This window comes from Podarcis gaigeae (genome assembly GCF_964106915.1).
Source record: "Podarcis gaigeae genome assembly, chromosome: 2".
Lineage (NCBI taxonomy): Eukaryota > Metazoa > Chordata > Lepidosauria > Squamata > Lacertidae > Podarcis > Podarcis gaigeae.
The window spans coordinates 49,436,581-49,460,049 of record NC_139679.1 but is presented as its reverse complement, the minus strand read 5'-3'; the positions used below and the strand labels follow the sequence as shown (position 1 = coordinate 49,460,049).

The following is a 23,469-nucleotide window of genomic DNA, read 5'->3' as shown; positions in this document are numbered from 1 at the left end:
TGCAGGCAAGGACAAAAACTGGCATAACACCTGTATACACAGTGAGATCTAAGCAGTTCCGATAAATACTGCCCTACAACATGGAGTAGAGACAATGAAACTTAAAATATTTTTATTTTTCAAATAGGCCATAATAGTCAACTAAATAGTTCATTTTTGTGTGTAGAAAAGTTATCTGAAAAGTCAACATAGTTACATTTTCTGCACTGGTTTGATTCCCAAGATGTCAAAACCTTTGGCCATAACAGCAGCTGTTGCTTCACACAAGAGCATTCGCCACATGTTCACTTTCACTATTTTGCCTACACAAGAGACACAAAAAAACAAGTGAGATATGTTGCTATCCAGATTACTAGTCAGCAGAGCCAGCTGTCTCTCTCTCTGGTCCCTTTCTGTGCAATAGTACTCCACAGTACTCTGCTACATCCCAAGGGGGCACGGTGGAAGCCCACTGCTTCGAAACAGTCCAATCACACCCCAGACTTGCAAATTAGCATGGGGGCTGCACTCACACTCCAGAGCCCAGTGGAGAGGGGAAGCAATGCTGCTCTTATCTGTCTCTGCTCTAGGACTGGTATGAAGGCTTCACCCAGCAGCACTTCCCTCAGCCACCATACCATAGAGGGACCAAGTGGGCAGGCAGCTTTTTAAAACTGTTCTGCTGGGGGACACACAGCCACCCGTGGAGCAATTTAACAAAGCCCCCACTCTGGCTCATGCAAGGAGGGCACTTGATCAGCTGAGAAGCAGGCTTTCTTAAACCCACCAACTTCCTAAACAGCAGCAGTCTCCCCTTTTGTGGAGGGGAAACCTGGTTGCGCCCCCCCCCCCCCCAAAAATGTGCCTGGGACCACCCACCCACCAGCTATGCCACTGTGCTGTTCAATTAAGAAAATGGTACCACTGCCCCATGCCTTGGGAATTTGAATCAATGGACCACTTAGTTCCAAAAGGGGAAAAGTAGATTCCTCTAAAATGTTTTATTCTACTCACAGAAAAACTCCCTGAATAACCTTTACTCTTTCTCAAAATTCAAGTTAAGCTGCCCCTCTGCCACAACACATACATAAAGTAGATGTTTCTACCCTTTAAGTTTACAAAGAACCTTGAAGCTATATGACTGGGGTACCTCCCCTTACATCCATTATTCTCTCTGGCCCCCTGCAACCCTCTATACTTGTCCATTCTCACCTTTAAAATGAACTTAACTCACCAGTTTGTCTGTCTTTTTCCACACAGTAGCAGTTGTCATAGAATTCAGTAAATGTAGTAGCCAGTTCATAGAGATAGTCACAAAGGGTGTGCAGTAAAAGATCATCTAAAATCTTTTGCAAAATCTCAGGGAACCTCAAAATGCATTTGCCTAGTTTCCATTCCTTCTCATGGTCCAATATTATCTCCGTTTGTGTAGCTGCCTTCTGCAGTGTCTCGTCTCCAATATTGGCCAGCCTTGCTATAGATCTGCCACAAAAACAAGTCTCATATTAGACCCAATAGGAATGCAGCTGAGTCGATCTTCCAACATTGAAGTTGGAAATGCAGCAGTATCAGCTTGTAATTGTCCAATACATGTATTTAAACCTCACAAAGTCTTAAATTTAGAAGCTAGGAATTTCTTTACCTGATTCGCGTGAAGGCATAAAGCAAATAAGCAGCAGTATTTCCTCTGTCGTCAAGCATTTTGTCAAAAGAGAAGATATAATCATTTATTCTATTATGGGAAAGATCTGCATACTTAATGCATCCAAAGGCAACTGAGGTCTGGGCTGCCTTCAGTTCTTCAGGAGTAAGAACCTGTGAGAGAAATAAAACACATATTGTGACAAGGCTGCACCACAAAACCAGGGAACAGAACTGGGGAAACCTAAACTGAACAGCAATTGAAGTGAACCCAAGGCAAACATATTCTGAACAGCTGAAATCATTTGGGCAGAAGCTTGATACATTCACATAGTATGAGACCAGCCATGGAAGTGGTAGCAATTACACAGCCCCTGGCAAGGTGACCAGGGCTTTGTAGAGCTTTGGGACAATTTTACTCTGAGCAAATGAAGCTGATGCCCCATGCAGAAGCCACACACAAGCTGATCTACTAACCTGTCATTTTATCCTCTGCTGCCATCTACTGGAATGCAATAAGATTTACTTTGTAGACCAGATAAAAAGTTCAAGCAACAGAGTTTGGGGGCGGGCAGGGCTTTTATTTTCATGTTTCAAATTCAATATTCTTAAAAAGTGAAGCTTGAAAAAGTCCAAGGCAGATATAGAGAACTTGTGGCCCTTGTGGTTAAGACTGCAGCGCACTCTAATATTTCTAAACATTGGCCACAGCTCCTAAAGCTGATGGGAGCTGTAATTCAATCACAAATTGAAGGCCACAGACTCCCCACCCCTGGTCAAGACCTCATGTTATCTACCTAATCCTCTGGAAGATTCCCCTTGGAAACTCTCAAATAAGCATAATGTAATAGCCAACCATGTTTTGTACACTGGTTCTGATGAGTAGAGGTACACATGCCCTCCTACAGGTGGTTCCACTTTTACCTATTATGGTAATTGACCTATTCCCCCCAAATTATATTTGGTGTTTTGCAGCACAATTGTGAATGCTGCAAGTTAGACAAATAACATGGATTCATTACTTTAACCTATTTCAATGAGAAAAATCCAAAGCTAACCTAATTCAAAAAGAAATTATCAAGATCAGACCCCATCTTCCTCCTCTTTGCTTTTAAGTAACAACACTGGCACTGTGAAATAAAATGTCATATCCATGTGAATGGAAAGTTCTGCACACGCACACTAGTTTTGCTAGTCCGCTGCATTCTTTCAATTCTGTTACTTCTCATTTATCCTGTAATTCTAACAGGATCCAGACATCCACAGAAGACAGTGTCTGCAGTCAATACCACTGAAAACAAATCTTTCTGCTCATTTTCCCACAGACTTACTTTTCATATACATTTTTAAATGTGCTTGGGTGCACATGCTTTTGGGGCTCTGCATAGTTAAGTACAGAATATATCACATGAATTTGTAGGAATGAGAATGAACACCAACTGTCTATGCTACCATATTTCACTTTGGAGACATTTGAACAGCTTTCTCCTAACACTAAGCAGTGAGGTCAACTCCCGGACACAGTCAGGGAAAAGTACTATTGGCAACACAGCAAATTCACTGCCATCATATGATGAGGCTAGACAAATATGTGGACAGACTAACAGAACAATCATAGCTTTAGAAAGCTGGCGTAACATGCCTATTCCAAACTTCCCCAGAAGAATTTCACTTACACTATCCTTTTTGCTGACTAAATTGCACTGGATTGCTAAGTCACATGATCCAACTGAGTAATTATCTCCTTGTTCTGCCCTACTGTCTTAAATTCTGCCAGATGAGCTTGGGTGAAGGACTTAAGCTGGCATAACTGGGAAAGGACAAGATCTGCTGAACTCTTAACCCCGGCAGGTCTTGGGTTTGGTTTGTGCTACAAGCCAGCAACATGCTCCCTTACAAGAACCAGATAGGTAAAAGTAAAGGGACCCCTGACCATTAGGTCCAGTCGTGGCCGACTCTGGGGTTGCGGGGCTTATCTCGCTTTCTTGGCCAAGGGAGCCGGCGTACAGCTTCCGGGTCATGTGGCCAGCATGACTAAGCTGCTTCTGGCAAACCAGAGCAGTGCACGGAAACGCCGTTTACCTTCCCGCCAGAGCGGTTGCTATTTATCTACTTGCACTTTGATGTGCTTTCGAACTGCTAGGTTGGCAGGAACAGGGACTGAGCAACAGGAGCTCACCCTGTCGCGGGGATTCGAACCGCCGACCTTCTGATCGGCAAGTCCTAGGCTCAGTGGTTTAACCCACAGCGCCACCCGCGCCCCTACAAGAACCAGATAGTAGAAGAAGAGTCTACTTTCTTGACACTGGAAAAAGGAAGCCCATTGTTACCTTATCTCTTTCCTTTTCCTTCAGTTTGTCCATTGAACGCTTAAGTCCCTCTTGAAGAAGGTCAATCAGCCGTACTGTATCTCCAGAACGGGTTTTAAATTTTTTTCTGGCAACAAAAGATGGAAATTGTGGCTTTTCAAAGTAGACAACTCATTTTCAAGTAGAAAGTTTTACTCCAGATGAAAACAGTCAAACAGTGAAATTATTGCTGGTCTTTTCACCAACATAGATACATTATCCCAGACACACACCTTGTTGCATGAAAGATACAATAAATATTTTGTTTCAGCTCAAGCACTCCATCAATGAACTACATACAGTGGTGCCCCGCAAGACGAATGCCTTGCAAGACGGAAAACCCGCAAGACGAAAGGGTTTTCCGTTTGCGAGTTGCTTCGCAAGACGAATTTCCCTATGGGCTTTCTTCTTGCGAAGCAAGCCCATAGGGAAATCTCCGGGGACCTCTTTTAAATGCTGGCGGAGGGGAGCAAAACCTTTCCCCCCCTCCGGCCTTCAGAAGAGGTCCAGGAAGGCTGGCGGGGGTCGAAAGGCTTTGCTCCCCACCGCCAACATTTTAAAAGCAGTCCGGAATAGCAGGGAAGCGCTTCCCGCTATCCCGGACGGCTTTTGAAGGCAGGCGGGGGGGAGCAAAGACTTTTGCTCCCCGCCGGCCTTCAGAAAAGGTCCAGGACCTCTTCTGAAGGCTGGCGGGGGGCAAAAGTCTTTGTCCCCCCTGCCTGCCTTCCCGGGGGCTTTTAAATCGCCCCGGGACAGCGGAGAAGTCCTCCGCTGTCCCGGGGTTTTTTGCTGGGGGTGGGAAGAAAAGCCCTTGTCCCCACCCCCCAGAAGAGGTCGGGGGACATATTGTCCCCGGACCTGGTCTGAAGGCGGTTTCCATAGGAACGCATTGATTGATTTTCAATGCATTCCTATGGGAAACCGTGCTTCGCAAGACGAAAAACCCGCAAGAAGAAAAAACTTGCGGAACGAATTAATTTCGTCTTGCGAGGCACCACTGTAATTTTAAATTTGTGGCCACACTCATACCATTACAATTCAGCAGAATTATAATCCAACTAATATAGAGATACAGAATGTATTTAGATAAGGAAAAAGAGAGAGGAAAGATCACCACAGCCTCAGGAAGGAATGGGGACAGTCAGTTATAAAAAGGGGAAGGCAGAAGTAACAAGTGTTCCCAAAGCAAAACAGTGCACTGCTACCTGCTCTTGAGTACTACCTAACGTGATTGCTACCAAAACAGATAATAATACCCATAAAAAGTACATAATGTGTAATGGGCAGATATAGTTGCACAAATTTCCAATTTCCAGCACAGACAGCAGAATCCTGACATGCATATCAAGAAAGAGATTGCACAGCTGTTCTTTCATTATAATCATTAGGAACAAGGGAACAGATGTAAATCAATATATGATGTTGTAACATAACAGTGAAGCTTCCGAATGTACAACACAGAAGCATGAATATTTGCAATGGGCCACTAGGTTGCAGTGAGGATGCAGTGCCATACACTGAACGAGAAAAGTGCAAAATGAAGGTCACACTGGAATAGTAATGGCTATTCTCTAAATGTGAAGTGTGCCGACAAATAAGAAAAACTCAACAAACTAATTTGGTAGATGATTTCAATCTCAAAAGACAGAAAAAGAGTTAGGCCCAGAGAGGCACTCATAATGAAAGGTTTGGGAACCAGTAATGCAACAGATGAGTCCAGTTATTCAATAGCACAAAACATCATCCTGTTAAGTCCTATAGTAAAATTTCTGATTTCAGGAACACATTTGCTATTATCTACAAGTTATCTACATGTTGACTAGAAGTGAACAACCAATACAATGCATTACATTATTCCTACATGATTATGTTAGCATTGAGACCCACATTCACTGAAGGATTTATCTATTCTTAACATTGCATTTTTCAATAACTATAGCAATGCTCAACAATCAGAATCTAAAAGAGCTACAAGGGTTGCCGAAGTCTGTGTACGGAATCTAAAGAGGCACACTTTCTACCATAACTACCATGTTCCTTGCACACCCACCCACCCAGAAGACACTTTAGGTGGGAAATGCTTTGGAATCGTTTCTGAAGCAGCACAAGGAGCTGCAGCTGGAAGGCGGGAAGCCTGGAATTTCTAATGTGCAGCCTATGGATAGAATAGGATAGAAGATTTGAAGAACAAAGCCAATGCACATAAGGAGTTCCTTGGTGATCACATGACACATCTTCAACAGAAAGGAATCTTGAGCTTCCCAGTCTGTGAATACCAACACAATTCAGTCTACTGTATACTGAAGAAATTATCTGCAAACTTACTTGTCTTCTCCCAACACCACTCCAAAAGCAGCATGAGTTACTCTGGTCACTTTGGGATCATACCAGCCGATCATCTGACCCGCTGCAAATATGGTTTGTAAGTGCACAGCCTGCAAAGCAACACGTCATTAAAACAACTAATGGTAAAGCACCAGCACTAACCTAATAGTACAAATGCCAAACTGGAAGGGACACTCAAGGTCATCGAGCCCAGCCCCCTGTAATGCAGAAACCATAACTAAAGAGTCCCTGGCAGATGACATTCCAATCTCTACATGTGTTAACTTTGCTACATTAAATGTGCATTCTGTAGCCGACCTCCTTTGTAATGTTTTCTTTTGGAATATTTAATAATATATTTAGTATTTTAGTTTCCGGTTAATTTTGTGACTCCAGATGCATACTTAGTCTTTGACTTTCTTCAGTAATATTGTATTCTGGATAGTGTTGCTTTTAATGTTTTAATGTGCTGTAAACTACTTTGAGTTTTTCCCTTTAAATAAATATATAAATACAGTGGTAACAACACCTTAAAAACACCTTGCAAGGTAGCCTATTCCACTTTCAAACAGCTGCTACTATCAGAAAGTTCTTCCTAATGTTTTATCAGGTTCTCTTTTCTTGTAATTTGAACCCCACTGGTTCAAGTGCTACCCTCTGGAGCAGCAGAAAACAAGCTGCTCCATCTACCATGTGACAGCTCTTCAGACATCTGAAGATAGCTACAATATAATCTCTTGGTCTTCACTTCTTCAAGCTAAACATGCCCAAACCCTTAACCATTCCTCCTAAGGCTCCTGCTTTAAGACAAAGGAGAGGCAACTAGAAAGAGAAGAATACACTAGTGTGTAGTTTTAGTGTCACACCAACACTCAAAAAGCTAAAAACCTGAAAAACAAAGGACTACAAAATAAAGGTCAGTGAAACTCACCTGTCCACTATCTACCACATAAATTATATAATCAGCTTTTTCTTCAAACAGTCTCTGTTTCAATGCTGCCAAGTCTGAGGTGTCATATGTGAACCCCCCATCAGATTTCACAATTGTCAAGGGAACAGAAAAGCCTGGAACAAATACAATCTTCCGACCATCATCCACTTGCACAAATCCTAAGAGAAGAAATAAATGAATGAGAAATAAGGTTTGGAAAGCAAGGTATTTTTACACAGTAATGTACAAATAAAAACACAAATACAAAACCTTTCAATGAAGAACACTTAACAACCAACCTATTTTATCATGCTTCAAAATGCCATGACAGCAGGTATACAGAGTTAGAACCTACACATTATCCTGGGATGTGCTTTTTTCCATACCTACATTTGCCAAGATAACATAAATGTGGGTGCTGAGGGGAACCTGCTAGTGAGAACTGGCAGGAGGGATGAGTGTTTAAAAAGATTTTGCACCTCCCAGTTCTCTCCAGCAGAGCTCAACCACCTCTGGGTCATTTCCTCATAGCTAGTTTCAGAGGCTGGTTAAACAAAAGAAAACAGTAAACACAGCCTGGAGGGTGGTGGTAGTGAGGAGGGCAAGTAGTAGACTTTAGGATCTCTCCTCCTGCTGAGAGGTTTTTTCCATAAGTGCTCCTGCTGCAGCATTTGCATGTAGTTCAGTGCTCAAACATTATCTTCCCAAATGCACAGTGCCATCTTTTGAATAACCTTTCGTTCCCACTTTGCAGCACTTCCATCTGGTCCCTGGGGCCTCTACTCCTTAGCTTTCATGCTGGCTGCAGAATGAGGGGCTTTCTTCCTTCCTAGCTAGTATGGAAACTGGGGGAGCTGAAGCCAGTGTTGATTCCTGATCTGGAAGCTTTAACCTTTTGCTGCCTCCCGGGGGCCTGCCTAATCTGGATCAGCCACCTCTAATTTGCATTTGGAAGAACTTCAACTTGCTTCAATGGGAGTTTTTTCCTTAAAGCTAACAGCAGCTGCAGGGCCATTATCTACTTTTGGACTACAGAAGAAATCAAAGTGTTAAAGCGTCTCTGCCTCAGGATTCCTAACCAGATCTAGAGCCCTGCCATTGGAGCAAATGAGAAGTTTTCTCCCAAGGCAAATTGTAGGGGGGAGAGAGAGAGAGAGAGAGAGTGCACGCACACGCATGCACAAGCAAGAATGGATTCATGGGATATGCTTGAATGGATGGGACTGTTTTACTGCCATGCGACCACCCTCCCCCAGCACACTCTCTCTAAAGGACTGTGGTTCTTGGGTGGTAGTGGTAAGGATCCCCCACTTCTTCTATAGTAAAATACAAGCTTATCAAAGAGCTTTAGAAACCCATTGTACTATGGTGAAAAATAGTCTTGAGGAATTTAATTCCCCATTCTGCAAATGGCTGAGTTACCTCCTTCTTCAAACTCCTTCACGATATCACTCATCTTATCTTGATAGTAAGATTCTCCTCTCTCTATTATGGTAACGTCCAAGCAATCGTAGATTTTTTGGAATTCTGACCAAGAAAGAGTGAAAAAAGAAATTTTGAGCCCTTTCATTTACTTCATATAATGCATCATCAACATCATAGTAAAATAAGGAAATTGAGGTACTGGCTTTAGACCAGCCTTGCTAGGTCATGTTTGTTCACTACTACTAAAATGCTGTGGGTTAAACCACAGAGCCCAGGACTTGCTGATCAGAAGGTTGGCAGTTCAAATCCCCGCAACGGGGTGAGCTCCTGTTGCTCAGTCCCTGCTCCTGCCAACCTAGCAGTTCGAAAGCACGTCAAAGTGTAAGTAGATAAATAGGTACCACTCCGGCGGGAAGGTAAACGGCATTTCCGTGCACTGCTCTGGTTTGCCACAAGCGGCTTAGCCATGCTGGCCACATGACCTGGAAGTTGTACACCGGCTCCCTCGGCCAATAAAGCGAGATAAGCCCCGCAACCCCAGAGTCGGCCACGGCTGGACCTAATGGTCAGGGGTCCCTTTACCTTTACTAAAATGCTGCTCTAAAGAATCATTCTGAACACATCTAAACTCTAACTGTACTTTTTGCATTGCCATTCAGCTACAACTTTTAAATTTGTTTTCCTTCACACCTATATATGTATGTGTGAACATACAGAAACACACGTGCACACACACACACAAAAGCACCTGAGGTTCTCACTCCATGCATCTAGTTTATAAAAGATTTTGTCAAAATAAAGGTGCCACAAGACTCTTTGTTGTGACTCCTGAAACTATCACCCTCAAATCCCAGTCTTTTTACAGGGCTTCAACAACAACACTTATAATAATCCTCATCATCCTCAACTGCCAAAAGTGGTCCACTTGAAAAAGAGGTGAAACCTTAAAAGATAGAGGTAGCATAGTCACCTTTCCGGGACACATCGCATATAAGTTTCCAAGCTTTAATGAAATCTGGATTTTTGCTCTGTAATAGCACCACACATCGGTATGCGTGCTTCTTAAACTCCTCTTCTGTGTCAAATCTTCTCTTAGATTCCTAGGTTAAGAAGAATACACAGACACCATGAAACAATATCCTCCACAGTATAATAAATCAAACCAAACAAAAGCACAGGTAATAAATAGTAAAGAGAAATACTTTTAATGGTCGAAACAGATCAAATAGACAATACTGAGTGACCTAATGCTTGCCGTTAATATCCCAGGGGAACATCCACCAACAGCAGCCTGAACTTCTCCATGTATTAGCACATATAAAATGTTGTGCAGTATCTGGAGAGGATTCTCCAAGTTTCCAATGAGAACTAACTGAAGAATTAGTCATCACTGAACAGCCCTGCATCCCAGCAACTCTCATTTTATAAATTATCAAGATAAATTGATAATCAAGAATTATACTTAATGCTGTCAACAATTTGATCAAGAGCAGAATTTGATCCAATATTGTTGCCCTCTTACCCCCTCTAGACATAGGTGAAGAACAGTATCAAATCCATGTGGATTTGTGCATACAGATCCTGGATTGGGCTTTTTAAGCCATCAGAAATGAGTATACAGAATCTGTTTGCATATTTATTTTACCCTTTTCAAAAAGGTGACTCAGCAATTAGACCAATCTTTATATAAACTGCCTTTGTTTCAATAAGGAGGGTTATGATGCATGGAAGTTTCAAAAGATTAAAACATTTGCAATATTAGTTGACATCAAACTGTTCACCCAGTGCAACTACTTTTTCCTCTTCTATCTGCTGCAGTCTCCACAATCTGCTCTGGATGGCTGGGGGACCTTTCAGAGCAGACCTGGGAGAGCACAGAAGCTGCAAGGGGTGGGGGGATAGGAGAGGAAGGAGGTAGTGCTGTTACTTCAGCTTGTACAACATTTGATTTCACCCACTGTTTGTTACTAAACTTATTCCCATGATAAAGTCACTCCCTCATCCTAAGTCTCTGCACTGACTCACTTCAATCATTCTGAAAGTCTTACAGCAAAATACATTTTTGTAGACGTTTATAAGCATAGATTGCAACCATAGTTCACATGGACTTCCTTCAAATTCCTCCAAGGAAATGGCTGCCGTTTGATTTTTTATTTTGTTAAGTGCTCTAAACCCTCCCTCAACCTTCACCAAGAGTACTTCCTTCTGGTCTTGCCAAGAGCAAAACCCTCAGGCAGGATGTATACATTTTCAAGTGCTATTAGTATCCTCTCATCCAGGGGTGGCTAACTTGTGGTTCTCCAGAGGTCATTGCACCACAGCCCCATCAGCAGCATGGCCAGGGGTAGGGCAACATCTGGAGGGCTACAAGTTCCAACCCAGCTCTGAGCAATGTTAAGCAGCAGCAGCAGCAGCAGCAGCAGCAGCAGCAGCAACAACAGCAACAACAACAACAACAACAACAACAACAACAACAACAGGGGTAACCATATATCTGAAATAAAACATACCTTATAAAAAGCTTGGAGATCTCCAATGGGAGGAGAAACAGTCAGATAGTCTGGGAATTTATCTTGCAGATGAGCAATAAGCATGCCAAACTGGGTACCCCAATCTCCTAAATGGTTTAATCTAGACAGTAAAGATCACAAAACAAGTGAGACTGTAAGCAGAACTGAAATATCTTCTGAATAGAGCTGTGGATAAGATACAAGGCTTGTTCTGAAGTGCTCTTGTGAAGGAAATGGACTGCTAAAAAAATATTTTAAAATCCTATATGTGGTTTGTTTGGGGATTATGGGCATAATTTATTGCGCAACTCATACACTATCCTTTCCAGAAAAACAAGTTGGAAGGTGATTTAATTTTCTAAATTAATTGGGCAAATTTGTTGCAGTAAAGTTATATCTACTACAGGATAGAGACAGTTGTTTTCCCTTGAAGCTTTGAGACGTTTGTGGAGTGAAATGCAGAAGAAAGGTGACTCCAGGCTATAATTAGGAAGCAACTTGCATTGGCATTCAAATCAAGTTAGATCTCAATGTTGTGTAGCATGGTGTATGTCAAATGTCAAGGACTGATGCATTTAAGCCAAAGGTGGGGAATGGGGGGGGGGGCAGATCTTTATCTGGCCCCACCCTGCAGGCCAAATTTGACAGGTGGGTGGGACAACCCCTGTCAAAATCCCTTGTGCAGGGTTCCCAGATGCCTTGCAGCTACACCACAAGGGGTGTGGCCAGCCCTGCTTGGCACGCTGAGAGGCTCTGAGAAAAGAGAGGGGGAAAAGTGTTTCTGAAAGAGTTCTAGAAGGAAAAGTAAGGTTAATTAAAGGTGGGCGTGTGCGGGGTTCAAAACATAGGGTTCTGCAGTAATTTTCATAAAGGAATAGCACTTCCATGGAACACAGCAACACTGCTGTATGGGTAATTACCGAGAATCCACATTGACAAGAGAAATGAAAGTGTGTGCCCATATACATTTTGAGCATTTGTGCAATTCTACCATGGCTGGACTTACCTTAGTACATCAAACCCCACAAACTCAAAGAGGCGGCACATGCTCTCCCCAATTATAGTTGATCTCAGGTGACCTACATGCATCTCTTTTGCAATATTAGGGGAGGAGAAGTCAATCACCACCTTTATGTAGGACAAGAAATGAAAAATATGCGCATTATAACAGTGCAAGGTATTTTTTCAAAGAAGCATCATTTATATATATCTGCAATTAGGAAATGCACATAAACACTGGCTGTTGTACACATTCACTGGTTATTGTGGGAAGCATGAAGAGAGAATTGTGCATATTATGCGTTCTTTAAACATAATCTCCTAATGATGTTGAATGACTTCCTGCACCGAGTACTGCATATGCACAGGGCCTAAGTGAGCCAAATAGTGAATATTTTGTTCACGCTGTTCAGTTATGAACACCTTCAGATACTATCCACACTGACAGGACAATGTATAAAATCCTGTTTACGGTGCTCATTTGTGCAAGTTCTACATGGCGGCTGGTGCTTACGCACACTGTGCACCCAACTGACCTGGCTCAAACATAACACTAAACCAAACCATGGCTTAGCATGAGTAGGGAAACATGCAGGTTTCTGGAGGGAAGATTACAACTGCTTCACTCCTCCCTTAATTCTGCTGCTCTCATGCTATCTGGGCCCTATCCAAACCCAGGCTTATGACTTCTCATGCTCCAGACAAACCATGAGCTGTAACCAAAGTTTGTTCTTGGTTTAAAACTCATGATTTTTGAAGCAAAACCCACAAATTTTGGCTTGGATGTAATGATATGTCAAACCATAGCTTAGTGCTGTGTAGCACAGCAACACCATCAGGAGAGGAGCATAGTTGCTGCAATTCTTTCTCCAGGAGCCTGCATGTGCATGCTTAGCATTATCTACAAACTGGGCCACTGACCCTTTCACAAGGTGTCAAAGGTGCTGAACAAAAAAAACCCTAAAAGTTGATTCACAGAGCTTGTCCAAGAATTTTTTTTTTTAGTGAAAGGCAATTCAACTAAATATTAGGACTAAGCAATGGGACTTTCTGCCTCTCCTGTAGCAGGTGTGCAGAGGAGAACATTCAATGAGAATCCTTGGCACTCTACAGAACACAACTAAAAATGTCCCCTTTTACATTTGTCAAACACCAGAACACCAAAGACATCCATTTACATAAAACACTTTAACACTAACAAGACCGGGGGGGGGGGGGTAAGGAATGGCTGCAAACAGCCACCTCAGAACTTAGGAGGAACTTCTCTGAGGGCTGCCAGAAGAAGGGCACAGAACATGCCATGTGGGGCTCTGGAACCCTGCTCTTGCGTGTTTGCAGACTGAGTGCACATTAAACAATTGAAATAGTTTATCTGAAAATGCACACTTTGCCTTGAACATTAAGCAGCAGTACCTAAGACAAGACCTAGTTAACCATTTACTGTCATACCTTCTTCCTTTCACCAAGAGCAGGCAGCTGAACTCCATTCACCAGCATACTGCTTAGTTGTTTAGATACAAAATCCTTTTTCAAGTGCACATTAATGAAACCTTCAGAAAAGCATAAAAAGTAAAAATGATTCCTGAGACTATATACATATTAAGGCCTTGATTTCTTTTGCACAGAGCACATACTTTGCTAAAAACACAGTATTGCAGAATTACCCATAACAGGGCAACTCATTTGCAGTGACAGGAAAAAAATCAATTTGATAATAATACAAGGACAAAGTGCCATTGGTTTTGATCAATAAATAACAGAAGCCAATTGTCCAGACAACACATGCTGTCCTGTAAGCAGCCTTGGTCAGCAATTAGTTTGCTAGGAGGACCACTTTCACTGAGGGGCACTGGGTTTCAATAAAGTTTCTTCTTTATTTTGCAAGCACTCAGGTAATGTATGTCATTAAGTAGAATGATAATATTTATATAGGGAAGATTATTTTAATTTCTTTCCAAAACTTCTTCATTTAAATTGCTGCTAACCTCTCTGAAAGAACCACATTCATTTTTAACTGCAGAGCTAAATAAAATGCTTCCCAACTGCCACAAATACCAAGCTGAAACTCACAGAGAATTATCACATGGTGCAACCTTCCTAAGAAATTCCCAACTGAGTACAGTCGTACCTCGGCTCCCAAACGCCTTGGGAATTGAACATTCTGGCTCCCAAATGATCAAAATCTGGAAGTGAGTGTTCCGGTTTTCGAGGGTTCTTTTGGAAGCCGGACGCTTGATGGGGCTTCCGCAGCTTCCGATTGGCCGCAGGAGCTTCCTGCAGCCAATCAGAGGCTGCACTTTGGTTTTCAAACATTTCGGAAGTCGAATGGACTTCCGGAACAGATTCTGTTCGACTTCCAAGGTATGACTGTACTCCTCTGCCTTAAAAGCTGTCTGCGTATGGAAGCCAGAATGTCACAGGGGTACACGTCAGAATTCCTGGTAGGGTGAATAGGCATCAAGCTTAGGGAGAGGACTCCTCTTGTCCTCCTAAAGTTCATCTCTAAAGGACTCAGAATTCTACTGAGTCATTTCATCATAATACTTCATAACATTAGATTTAGATGTCCCAGAAAAGTAAAAACAGAGTAACTGTACCAGGACCGGCGATTTCAATCTTTGCTATGCATTCATTGTCAGGAATGTTTCTGGCAATCTTATCAGCTATTTCTCTCGGGCTCACTTTTTGCTCCTTGGTCTTGAGCAGTATCTGAAAGACACAGCAAGAGGTCTCAGCGCAATCCCTGACTGAGGAGAACACAGAGAACCTGAGGCAAAGCTCTACAAGCTCATATCATTTGAGCAGCTGTGATAAAAATGGAATTCCCTTTTCACAGGAATCTGTCAAGAAACCAGCCTGCCTGGAAAATCCCACCGGGTAAATATAGCAGAGGCAATCACAAACTGAATAAATACCCTAGGACCCTACTGTTATTCAAGCATATGTGTGGTCCTTTGTTGCCATTTCCTGTCAAAGGAAATGAGAGCAGCAGACAGTTGCCAATTCCACATCTGCCACATGTAAGCCAGAGCAATTCAAATGATTCTTCTGAGTATGCATCTTTTGAGATTCATAACTCATTACAGATGACTTTTACACTGGCCTTTCCCAACCTGGAGTCCTACAGATTTTGGCTGGGCTGGTGGGAGTTGCATTCCAAAACATCCTAGAGGGCACCAGACTGCAAAAGCTGTTCTACACATTCAAAAGGGAGAAACCCACTGATCTTTATGAAAGGAATTGGTATTTGAGAAGGACAACAGCCAGATGGTCTCCCACGGCAAAATGTAGGTGATGCTAGGTTTCCTTTCTAACAAGTAGTCTTTCTATGGCAAGTACTCTCTCTCCGATGTATTGCTTGGCTTCAGAAAGCAATCCTCAAAAAATGACAAGAGCGTACGTGCCAGGCGACAGTGTCTCCATGTGCCCTGCCAATGTGGAAAGCTGTCACAAATGTGTTTTGTCTTTGTACATGCTCATTAGCATATTGTGCTTCCACTCTCAGCTGGAGGGGCTAGGCGGCTATCAGTTTTAGAGATATATTGCTTGCTTTCTCCTTTGCTTTCCCTCCCTCCCTCCCTCCCTCCTGCCTGCATACACACACAGCTCTCTCCCTTCACCTTTTAGAATTCTGCTTCCACATGTTTGCTGTTTTGTCAAGTGAGCGTTCTGAAAAATGTTGCACGATACATCAAGAAACTGCTCTTTCACGTGGAGCAGGAGCTAAAGATAAAAGCAGGAGTTTCCAAATGGCTGGTGTCCAGAATGATTGATACAGAACCAAAATTTCATTGCTTCACTTGGGATGAGAAATATTTTTTGATGGCTGGAAAGTGTGTGGAGGTGGGTGCATGGGTGTGTGGGAGATTCTTTTTTTTTTTTTTAAGGAACAAATACTATTTCAAAACAAATTTAGCGTCTGGGAAATGGCCGGGGTGGGGGGGGGGGAGGTATGTTTACGGAAATCAGTTTCAATGAAAGTAATGATCAGCCAAGCAAACATCTAGCACTTGCAAAACTGCACAAAGTAAGCAGCGACATGTATTGGGTGTCAACACTGGCAGAGAGAGAGCTCAAAAAGTGCATCAGGGTGGAGACATTCCATAAAGCAGCTTGTGTCCATGCCGATCTCTGGAGGGGCTGTCAAAAGTTGTGGGGAGGGAGGGGAGGCCTTATGATATCAAGGAATACAAACAATACAGACATTGAGAAACCTGCACCAGACAAGACTCCTAACAGTGACTTAATTGGGGTAAAGCAGCGGTCAAAAATATTTTAAAAAGGCACTGCAAGCTTCTGTTGGGCTGGCTGACACCCAAGTGCATATGCTAATGAGCTCTATGAAGAAGAGAACACACATTTGTGGAGCTGTTTCTCCAAAAGAAGTTCATGCCGAGAGGCTGCTGGCTGGCACGTAACAGTATTGTTTGGAAAGAGATCTCTGCCAGGCCAATTTGCTTAGTAACTTTACCATCCTCCAAGGGATGTGACAAGAAGTCCAACTTCCACTGCAAACTTACATTGATTTTTAAATCAAAGGGGGAAACTATACTGGTAAGGATTTTAGAGGTGGTTTTTTAAAAAAGGTAGCTGTTCTGTACTTCAGGATTTAGCTTACTGTTATTTTATTTGTTTATATGGAAATACAGGTCTCAACATTCTAGCATGTACATTATTCAGCACAGTTTACAAAAATGAAAATCACTGCTTCATATTAATACAAATGAGTAAGATTCTAGAAAGTGTTAAGCCAAAATTAAACCATTTTAAAAAAAACCAACCATGTGTTTTTTCCCTAAGCCAAAATGGGGAGGGGAATAAGTTAGTATGGCCAGCAGCAATGATGCAAGCTGTAGCCCAGCAACATCTGGAGGGCCCCTGTAGTCCAGCAACATCTGGAGGGCCCCACATTCGCCACCCCTGCTTCAAAGGCAGAATTATATTGGCTTTTCCATAATTGATATGTAATCCTCCCAAGGTTGAGCCAACGCTGCAGCTCTGCTTGAATAATGGAGCTTCCTGTCACGTTCCCTCCAGCCTGTTCTCAAGATCAGCTCCCAAAGATTGGGGGACCCTCTGGAGCAGATTTTTGGGGTACACGGATGAATGGAAATCCTGTTGCACCAGCAGAACCCCATTGGTGCAACACTGAAAACCCACAGTTTTTATGATGTTTCATGTTTGCATGTGACTAGATTCTCTTCATTTTAAATGCTTTAAGACTTGTCTGCTGTGTACTGTGTTCATTCAAATGTGGCAATGTAAACAATAGAAGAGTGCAGGAAAAGATTCCTCAATTGTAGACTAGATTTCTGTGAGAAATAGAGAAGCTGATATAGAGTGGTTGGTTTTCGCTGTTCCACTCAAACTACAACATTAACACAAAGCTGAGAAATGTAAATTTTCAGCTGGGTGGGTTTGTGCTGTTTGGATACTGCACTAGAGAACAACGACAAATTCTCACATTATGAATTACCTGGGTTATGCTCATAGCACTGTTGCACTGATAGTCGCCAAACTTGGACTGCTGACTTGGTGTCACCAACAGTGGAGGATTTTCTAGATCTGGATACGCAGCTTTAATAGCCACTCCAAAAATGTCTTGAAGGCGACTATTGATGTTAATCATGCTTTTTGATGGTTTGCTTCTACTTCTTTCTTCCTGAAGGCTCTAAATGAAAACACAAATCTAATTATCCATCCATCAGGATTGAGGAGCCCATTGGAACAGTGCATCTCAATTCAAGGACCCTAAACATAGCACATGATTAAAATGAAATGTGTGTGTAAACACAAACACACATAAATCCTAATCTGCTTTCTACAGAAACACAAGTTCTTCCAGCTGACAGGCAAAGGAAAGCTTTGCACTGCTTACAAAACGTATCAGACTTCAGGTGAACCAAGATTAACAAACCCTGATGGCTGTGTCAGGTTCCATCTATTTTTACCTAGAATAAAGGGAGGCATGCTCTCTTTATGTGCTCAGAGTACAACGATAAAATAGCTGCACACACAGAAATGATTTGTAAATAAAATACCCTGCTAAAGAGAATGAAGATTGTCACAGCTTCAAAAGCCTGCTGTGTGATAAAGGAGCAAGCATAAGGTTTTCATGTTCAAGAAATATTCTTGCAAATAGTCATTTGTTTACAATTAGACTTGCTGGTGGTTTAAAGAAAACCTGCCACTTTAAAAAGCAGGTTGCAACTCTCTTTTTCACTGAGCAGAATTGATAGATTTGGGGAGGGGAGAATGTTCCTTGACTACCCCCAGACAGATGTACGCAAAACTATTTGGGAGGACTGCCTCGTTAAACGAAGCAGCAATTTTCTTGCATCCTCTCAAAGCACCAAAAGTACAGCCCTAATTGACAGCACCAGAGACTCTACCAGGATGAAGTGCAGCCTCTCACTCTTAGAATCAAAAAATTGTAGAGTTGGAAGGGATCCTGAGGATCATGTAGTCCAACCAAAGCTGTCAACTTTTCCCTTTTCTTGTGAGGAATCCTATTCGGAATAAGGGAATCTCCCTTAAAAAAAGGGAAACGTTGGCAGCTATGAGTCCAACCCCCTGCAATGCAGGAATATGCAGCTGTCCCATATGGAGACCGAAGCTGCAACCTTGGTATTATCAGCATCATGCTCTAGCCAACTGACCTACCCAGGCATTCTTGTTCCTTGGATGTACACAGGGGGAAACAGCTGCTGTAGATGCATCCCAGGTCAAAGAACAAGAATACTGGGCGATAGATATATTGTTCAAAACAGGTCTGAAGTCCATATTGTGGTATCAGTTTCATAATTTTTGACGTGGCAGTGTGTGTGTGTTATGGGAAAATCACAATGTGAGGAAAACCGTGAAGCCAGCTAATGCCTCTACATATCTGCATCCTTATTTCAAACATTGTGATATCTTGATATATCACAATGTTTAGCTAGTGATATATTGCGATGTTTAAAACCAGGTTATCGCCCAGCCCTAGACAACATAATCAAACAGAGAAATGCTTTTCTGTGTAATTAACTATTTTTGGTTCTTCATAACATTTTAAAAAGAACGTCTTAAGGGTCAATGTATCAGTAAAACAGAACAATACTGCACAAATTTCAAAGGAAGAATAATTTCAACAGTAAGGGGGGGAATCTCTCCTGCGTTAATTAACATTTTCTCATTCTCTTCACAATGACAAATGATAATTTTGAGAATCAAGACAGTCATGACCATTCGTTTACTTTTTGCACACTTCACACTATTCAGAAAGGGAACATACCTTTTGTAGAACATTTAAGCGATATTTAAGTTTTGCGTTCTCTTCCCGCAACCCTTCCAAATTTGGGGAAACTCCCAAACATCCATAGTTTTTCAAACGATCAACTTCTGCAGTCAGAAACTTGATTTCCTTTTCCTAGGATGCAAAATAGAACCAGTAGTATATAACCTGCTCTGTCTTACCCTATGGTAATATATGATAGGGATTGCATCAAAATTTAATCTTTAGTGTTTATTATCCATAATTAAACTAACTACACTGTTAAAAATTAGTAGCAACAAATTCACCAACCAATCCCTAAGGAAAGACTGGTGGAACATAATGACATTAGCTTTTCATTAAAAATCTGATATTATAGGACTTTATCTAGCAACACGTACAGTAGACAAACATTGCTGATTGTGATATTCATATAATAACCATATCATCTAAGATTTCCATTAAATGTAGGCTTGTTCTGTGCTGTGCAAGCAGAACTGATTGAATGGAGCAAAGATAATCCATTATGAGTTTCACCACCACCTGAGTGAGTGATGAGAACCTATTGTTACGTATCAGTATGATTTTATTCAAAAGGTCCTACCATGCTTCCTCTTTTATGTGGAAAACTAAGAAACCAGAACTGAATGCAAAGTACCCCAACATCAGAGACAGTTTGCCTGCTTTGGCTGATTACTGAATATGTTTACCTTCACCCTTATCAAATTTGGATACAAATCAAAGGCAGCATCAAAAATATTTTGTCTATCATCCTAGGAATACAACTGCCTGAGAAATGAAAGTGCCACACGAAACTATGCCATGGAAGAAACAGAAGCCATCAGTCCCTTTTTCTCAACAAACCTGCTCTGTTGTTTCCTTTTGCAGCCTAGACCTTCTAGAACCTCCCAATATATTGTATGTGTATACTTTAACATATAAAGTTTATCCTGAGTGCTGAAGTAATGAAAATCAGAAAGAACAGTTTCCACTACTAAAATTATTATGAAGTGTAGCCCTCAAAATGCTGCAGGTTATCTACTCTTTCAGTTTGCCTCTCTGAAACACCTGGCAGAAATTATTTTAGAAGCACAAACAAAACAACATACCCTGCATTTCAAAAAAAGAACAAGTCTCCACATGGCTTACCCATCATGTTCCCCAGCTCAAAAACTAGTTCATGAACTATTTCATTAAATTGCTAACCACACCTAAACTTGTGACTGAAGAGTGTCTCATGTGGCAAAATTATAGTTATTAGAAATTTATTATGAAATAAAATTACTATTAGCAGATTCAGATTTATTTAGTTAGCTAACTAAAAGTTAGGCTAGTAATGAGCAGCACCCCACTATAAATGAAATTTTCTCTAAGAAATGCCCACATATGCTAGAAATTAAATGTAACTATGTGCCTCTTTAGCTTTGGAATATGGTATAAAAAAGCACCGAAGGGTTTTTAAAAAAATCAATTCACCTTCTGCCAAGAGTTATTGCATGTATCCGGTTTACAAAGAGAATTGTTACATGACTTAGAATGATTACTTTCCAGATATTTTATTTTCTACTAGTACATTTACAAATTTACAGCGTCTCCATCCAACCGTGCCCAAGGCAATGGATATATTCCGGGTTTTTGAGATTCATTTTGGTTTAACAAGAACGTAGCAGTTGTTACCTTCAATTATACTGCACTGTTGTGCGAAAATACAAATAACTGATCAATGGGCGAGGGCAGGGTAATTTTCTTGTTGTTAATAATAATAAAAAAGGACGGGGCAGGGGCCCTTAGGAAACCTAGCTTTGCCAATTCCAACCCAGGGGGGCTTCCCAACGTATCGCCCATGAGAGCTAATATGCACTTGCGACCTCTCGCTCTCTCGTTCTCTGCCCAATTCAGACGTTGATCCGAGAGAAGCGTGCAGGGGGCGGGGAGGGGCAACTGAGCTGGCGAAAAGGGCAGGCGGGCAGCCCTGGTTAGAATCATTTCTGCTGGCGTCAAAGTTTCATCCAACGACCCTGCCCCCTAAGGAGCCAGGAGGAAGCGAGAACGCCCCACACGCCTTGCAGAGAGACCCGCTCACACCGAGGAGGGAAGAAGCGGGGTCTGCGCTGACGTAAGAGCCTCGAAAGGGAAAGAAGCGCCGCGCTGGCGGCAGAATAAGCAACGCCTCCCTCCGCCGCCGCCGCCGCCCGGCCTCCTCCGAGCAGCCATGCGCTGCTGCCGCCGCCGCCCCCTTTTGCCTCTGCCACCCCGAGCTCCCCGCTCCTCTTCGCCTTCCAGCCGCGCCCCATAAAAGAGAAGGACGCACGCGCCTCTGACCTGCCGCTGAAGCCGCTCCGCGCATTGAGCCACCTGCACCTCCATCCTCGCGGGTCAGACAATAGGGAAACCAGGACCGGAAGCGGAACTCCTGTTCTCTATGGTGAGTTCCTGGCAAGAGCGGCAGCGGGAGAAAAAGCCCTCTTGCCTCCGTGCTGGTGCTCCGTGCTCTTGCGCCCCCTCTACCGGTCCCTTTGCGCGCTCCGCTCTTCCAAGGCAAAGGTGTCTTTTTTGTCCAGCCCCCCTGAGCGAAATCCGCGCAAAAGCCAAGCAGAGCGAGGAGAAAACGGCAAACTTCCCGCCCACAACGGACCAAATTTCCAAATGATTATTGTTTTTAGTTCAAGGGATCGTTCCTCCCCGCTAGCCAAAATAATAATAAAAAAGAGGGCTATGCCGTCTCTTGAATTGCGAGTGTGTATAGCAGCGAGCCTCATCGATGCCAGCGGACCGGGAGAAGACGCCGCCCCCGAGATTGTTCCGGACGGATAAACACAGCGGCACTTGCTGGGGAACTGATTTGCACTATAAATGATTCCCACTATAAACAGATAGCATGGCAAGCGTGCTATATATATTGCTGGCTCAGATTAGTGTCTAAAGAAGCAGTGTAGTGTAGTGGTTATAGTGTGTTGGGACCTGGAATACCAGGCTTCAAACCCACAGCCCCCGTTTTTGTTAATTGTCACTAGTTCCTTTTCAAATTCGAGGACATAACTTCACTTCCCGGTCTATATTTTAAAGTGCCCCTTTATATGCAAAATATGCTGTGGTATAGCTTCATACAAACAAGCATTTTCAAATTAGCGACTCCATGAACTGCAAGGATCTCGTCGTCACTACTAGAATCTATAGAGTTGAACACATAAAAATGTTTTCTTCATCGAGTCAAAGCCACATCCAGTACTATCCCCTCTGGTAAGATGTACCCATAAGCCCATTTGCCTTTCTATTATTATCCAGCTGTGAAGCTCTCTACTGAGATGATGGTCCAGTTCCCTTTTCAGAGTGAATACTTGACCCAATGAGGTAACAGCATGCAATGTTATTATCATATATTGCCCTCTTTCTTTACAGTGATGGAATTCTAAATTGACTCTTCATGGCCTTTAAGCTCAATAAAACGTCAAAAACAAATCAGGATGAAATTTGGAAAATATTTTAGCATGCTCTGGGAACTATTATAGCAATGGGGAAAAAATCTCCAGGTTGACGTGCTTAAAGGAAATAAGTACAGTCATAACTCAGGTTGAATGTGCTTCGGGTTGAGCGCGTTCGAGTTGTGCTCCGCGGCAACCTGGAAGTAACGGAGCGCATTACTTCGGGTTTTGCCGCTTGCACAGACACTCAAAATGACATCATGTGCATGCGTGGAAGCGGCAAAGCGCAATCCGCACAAGTGCAGACGCGCCATCGCTTGTTACGTTTGCTTCAGGATGTGAACGGGGCTCTGGAACGGATCCCGTTCACATCACAAGGTACCACTGTATATCCATTTCTAGCAAGCATCCAATGAAAACAAAATTGATAAAGAAAAATAATCCACAAATTGTATTTTAAAATTTTATACACAACAAAGGCCTACACAGCTTCTTGGTCCCTGAGAAACATCTTTCTTCCCCAACTCAAAGTGTGGCTTGAAACATGTCTTAAAGATCTATACCTTCGGCAGCAGGCACTGATACAATTCAGAAACATCATTTACACAGTCAGAAAAAGAGACAGAGATTAGGTATA

At 42.5% G+C, this 23,469-nt stretch overlaps 1 protein-coding gene across 1 annotated transcript; it reads right to left on the bottom strand.

Annotated features, from left to right (window-relative positions):
- Nucleotides 1–86: 86 nt before the first annotated feature.
- On the bottom strand, nucleotides 87–22,037 carry RARS1 (arginyl-tRNA synthetase 1). The gene is made up of 15 exons (XM_083719223.1): nucleotides 21,733–22,037; nucleotides 19,432–19,566; nucleotides 17,635–17,829; nucleotides 14,756–14,867; nucleotides 13,608–13,708; nucleotides 12,166–12,287; nucleotides 11,160–11,280; nucleotides 9,620–9,749; nucleotides 8,647–8,751; nucleotides 7,225–7,403; nucleotides 6,294–6,403; nucleotides 3,951–4,056; nucleotides 1,622–1,794; nucleotides 1,214–1,461; nucleotides 87–302 (listed from the first exon to the last, which is right to left on the bottom strand). The coding sequence occupies exons 1-15, from the start codon at nucleotides 21,775–21,777 to the stop codon at nucleotides 193–195; spliced, it is 1,992 nt and encodes a 663-aa protein (XP_083575349.1). The 5' UTR covers nucleotides 21,778–22,037; the 3' UTR covers nucleotides 87–192.
- Between the last annotated feature and the right edge of the window lie 1,432 nt (nucleotides 22,038–23,469).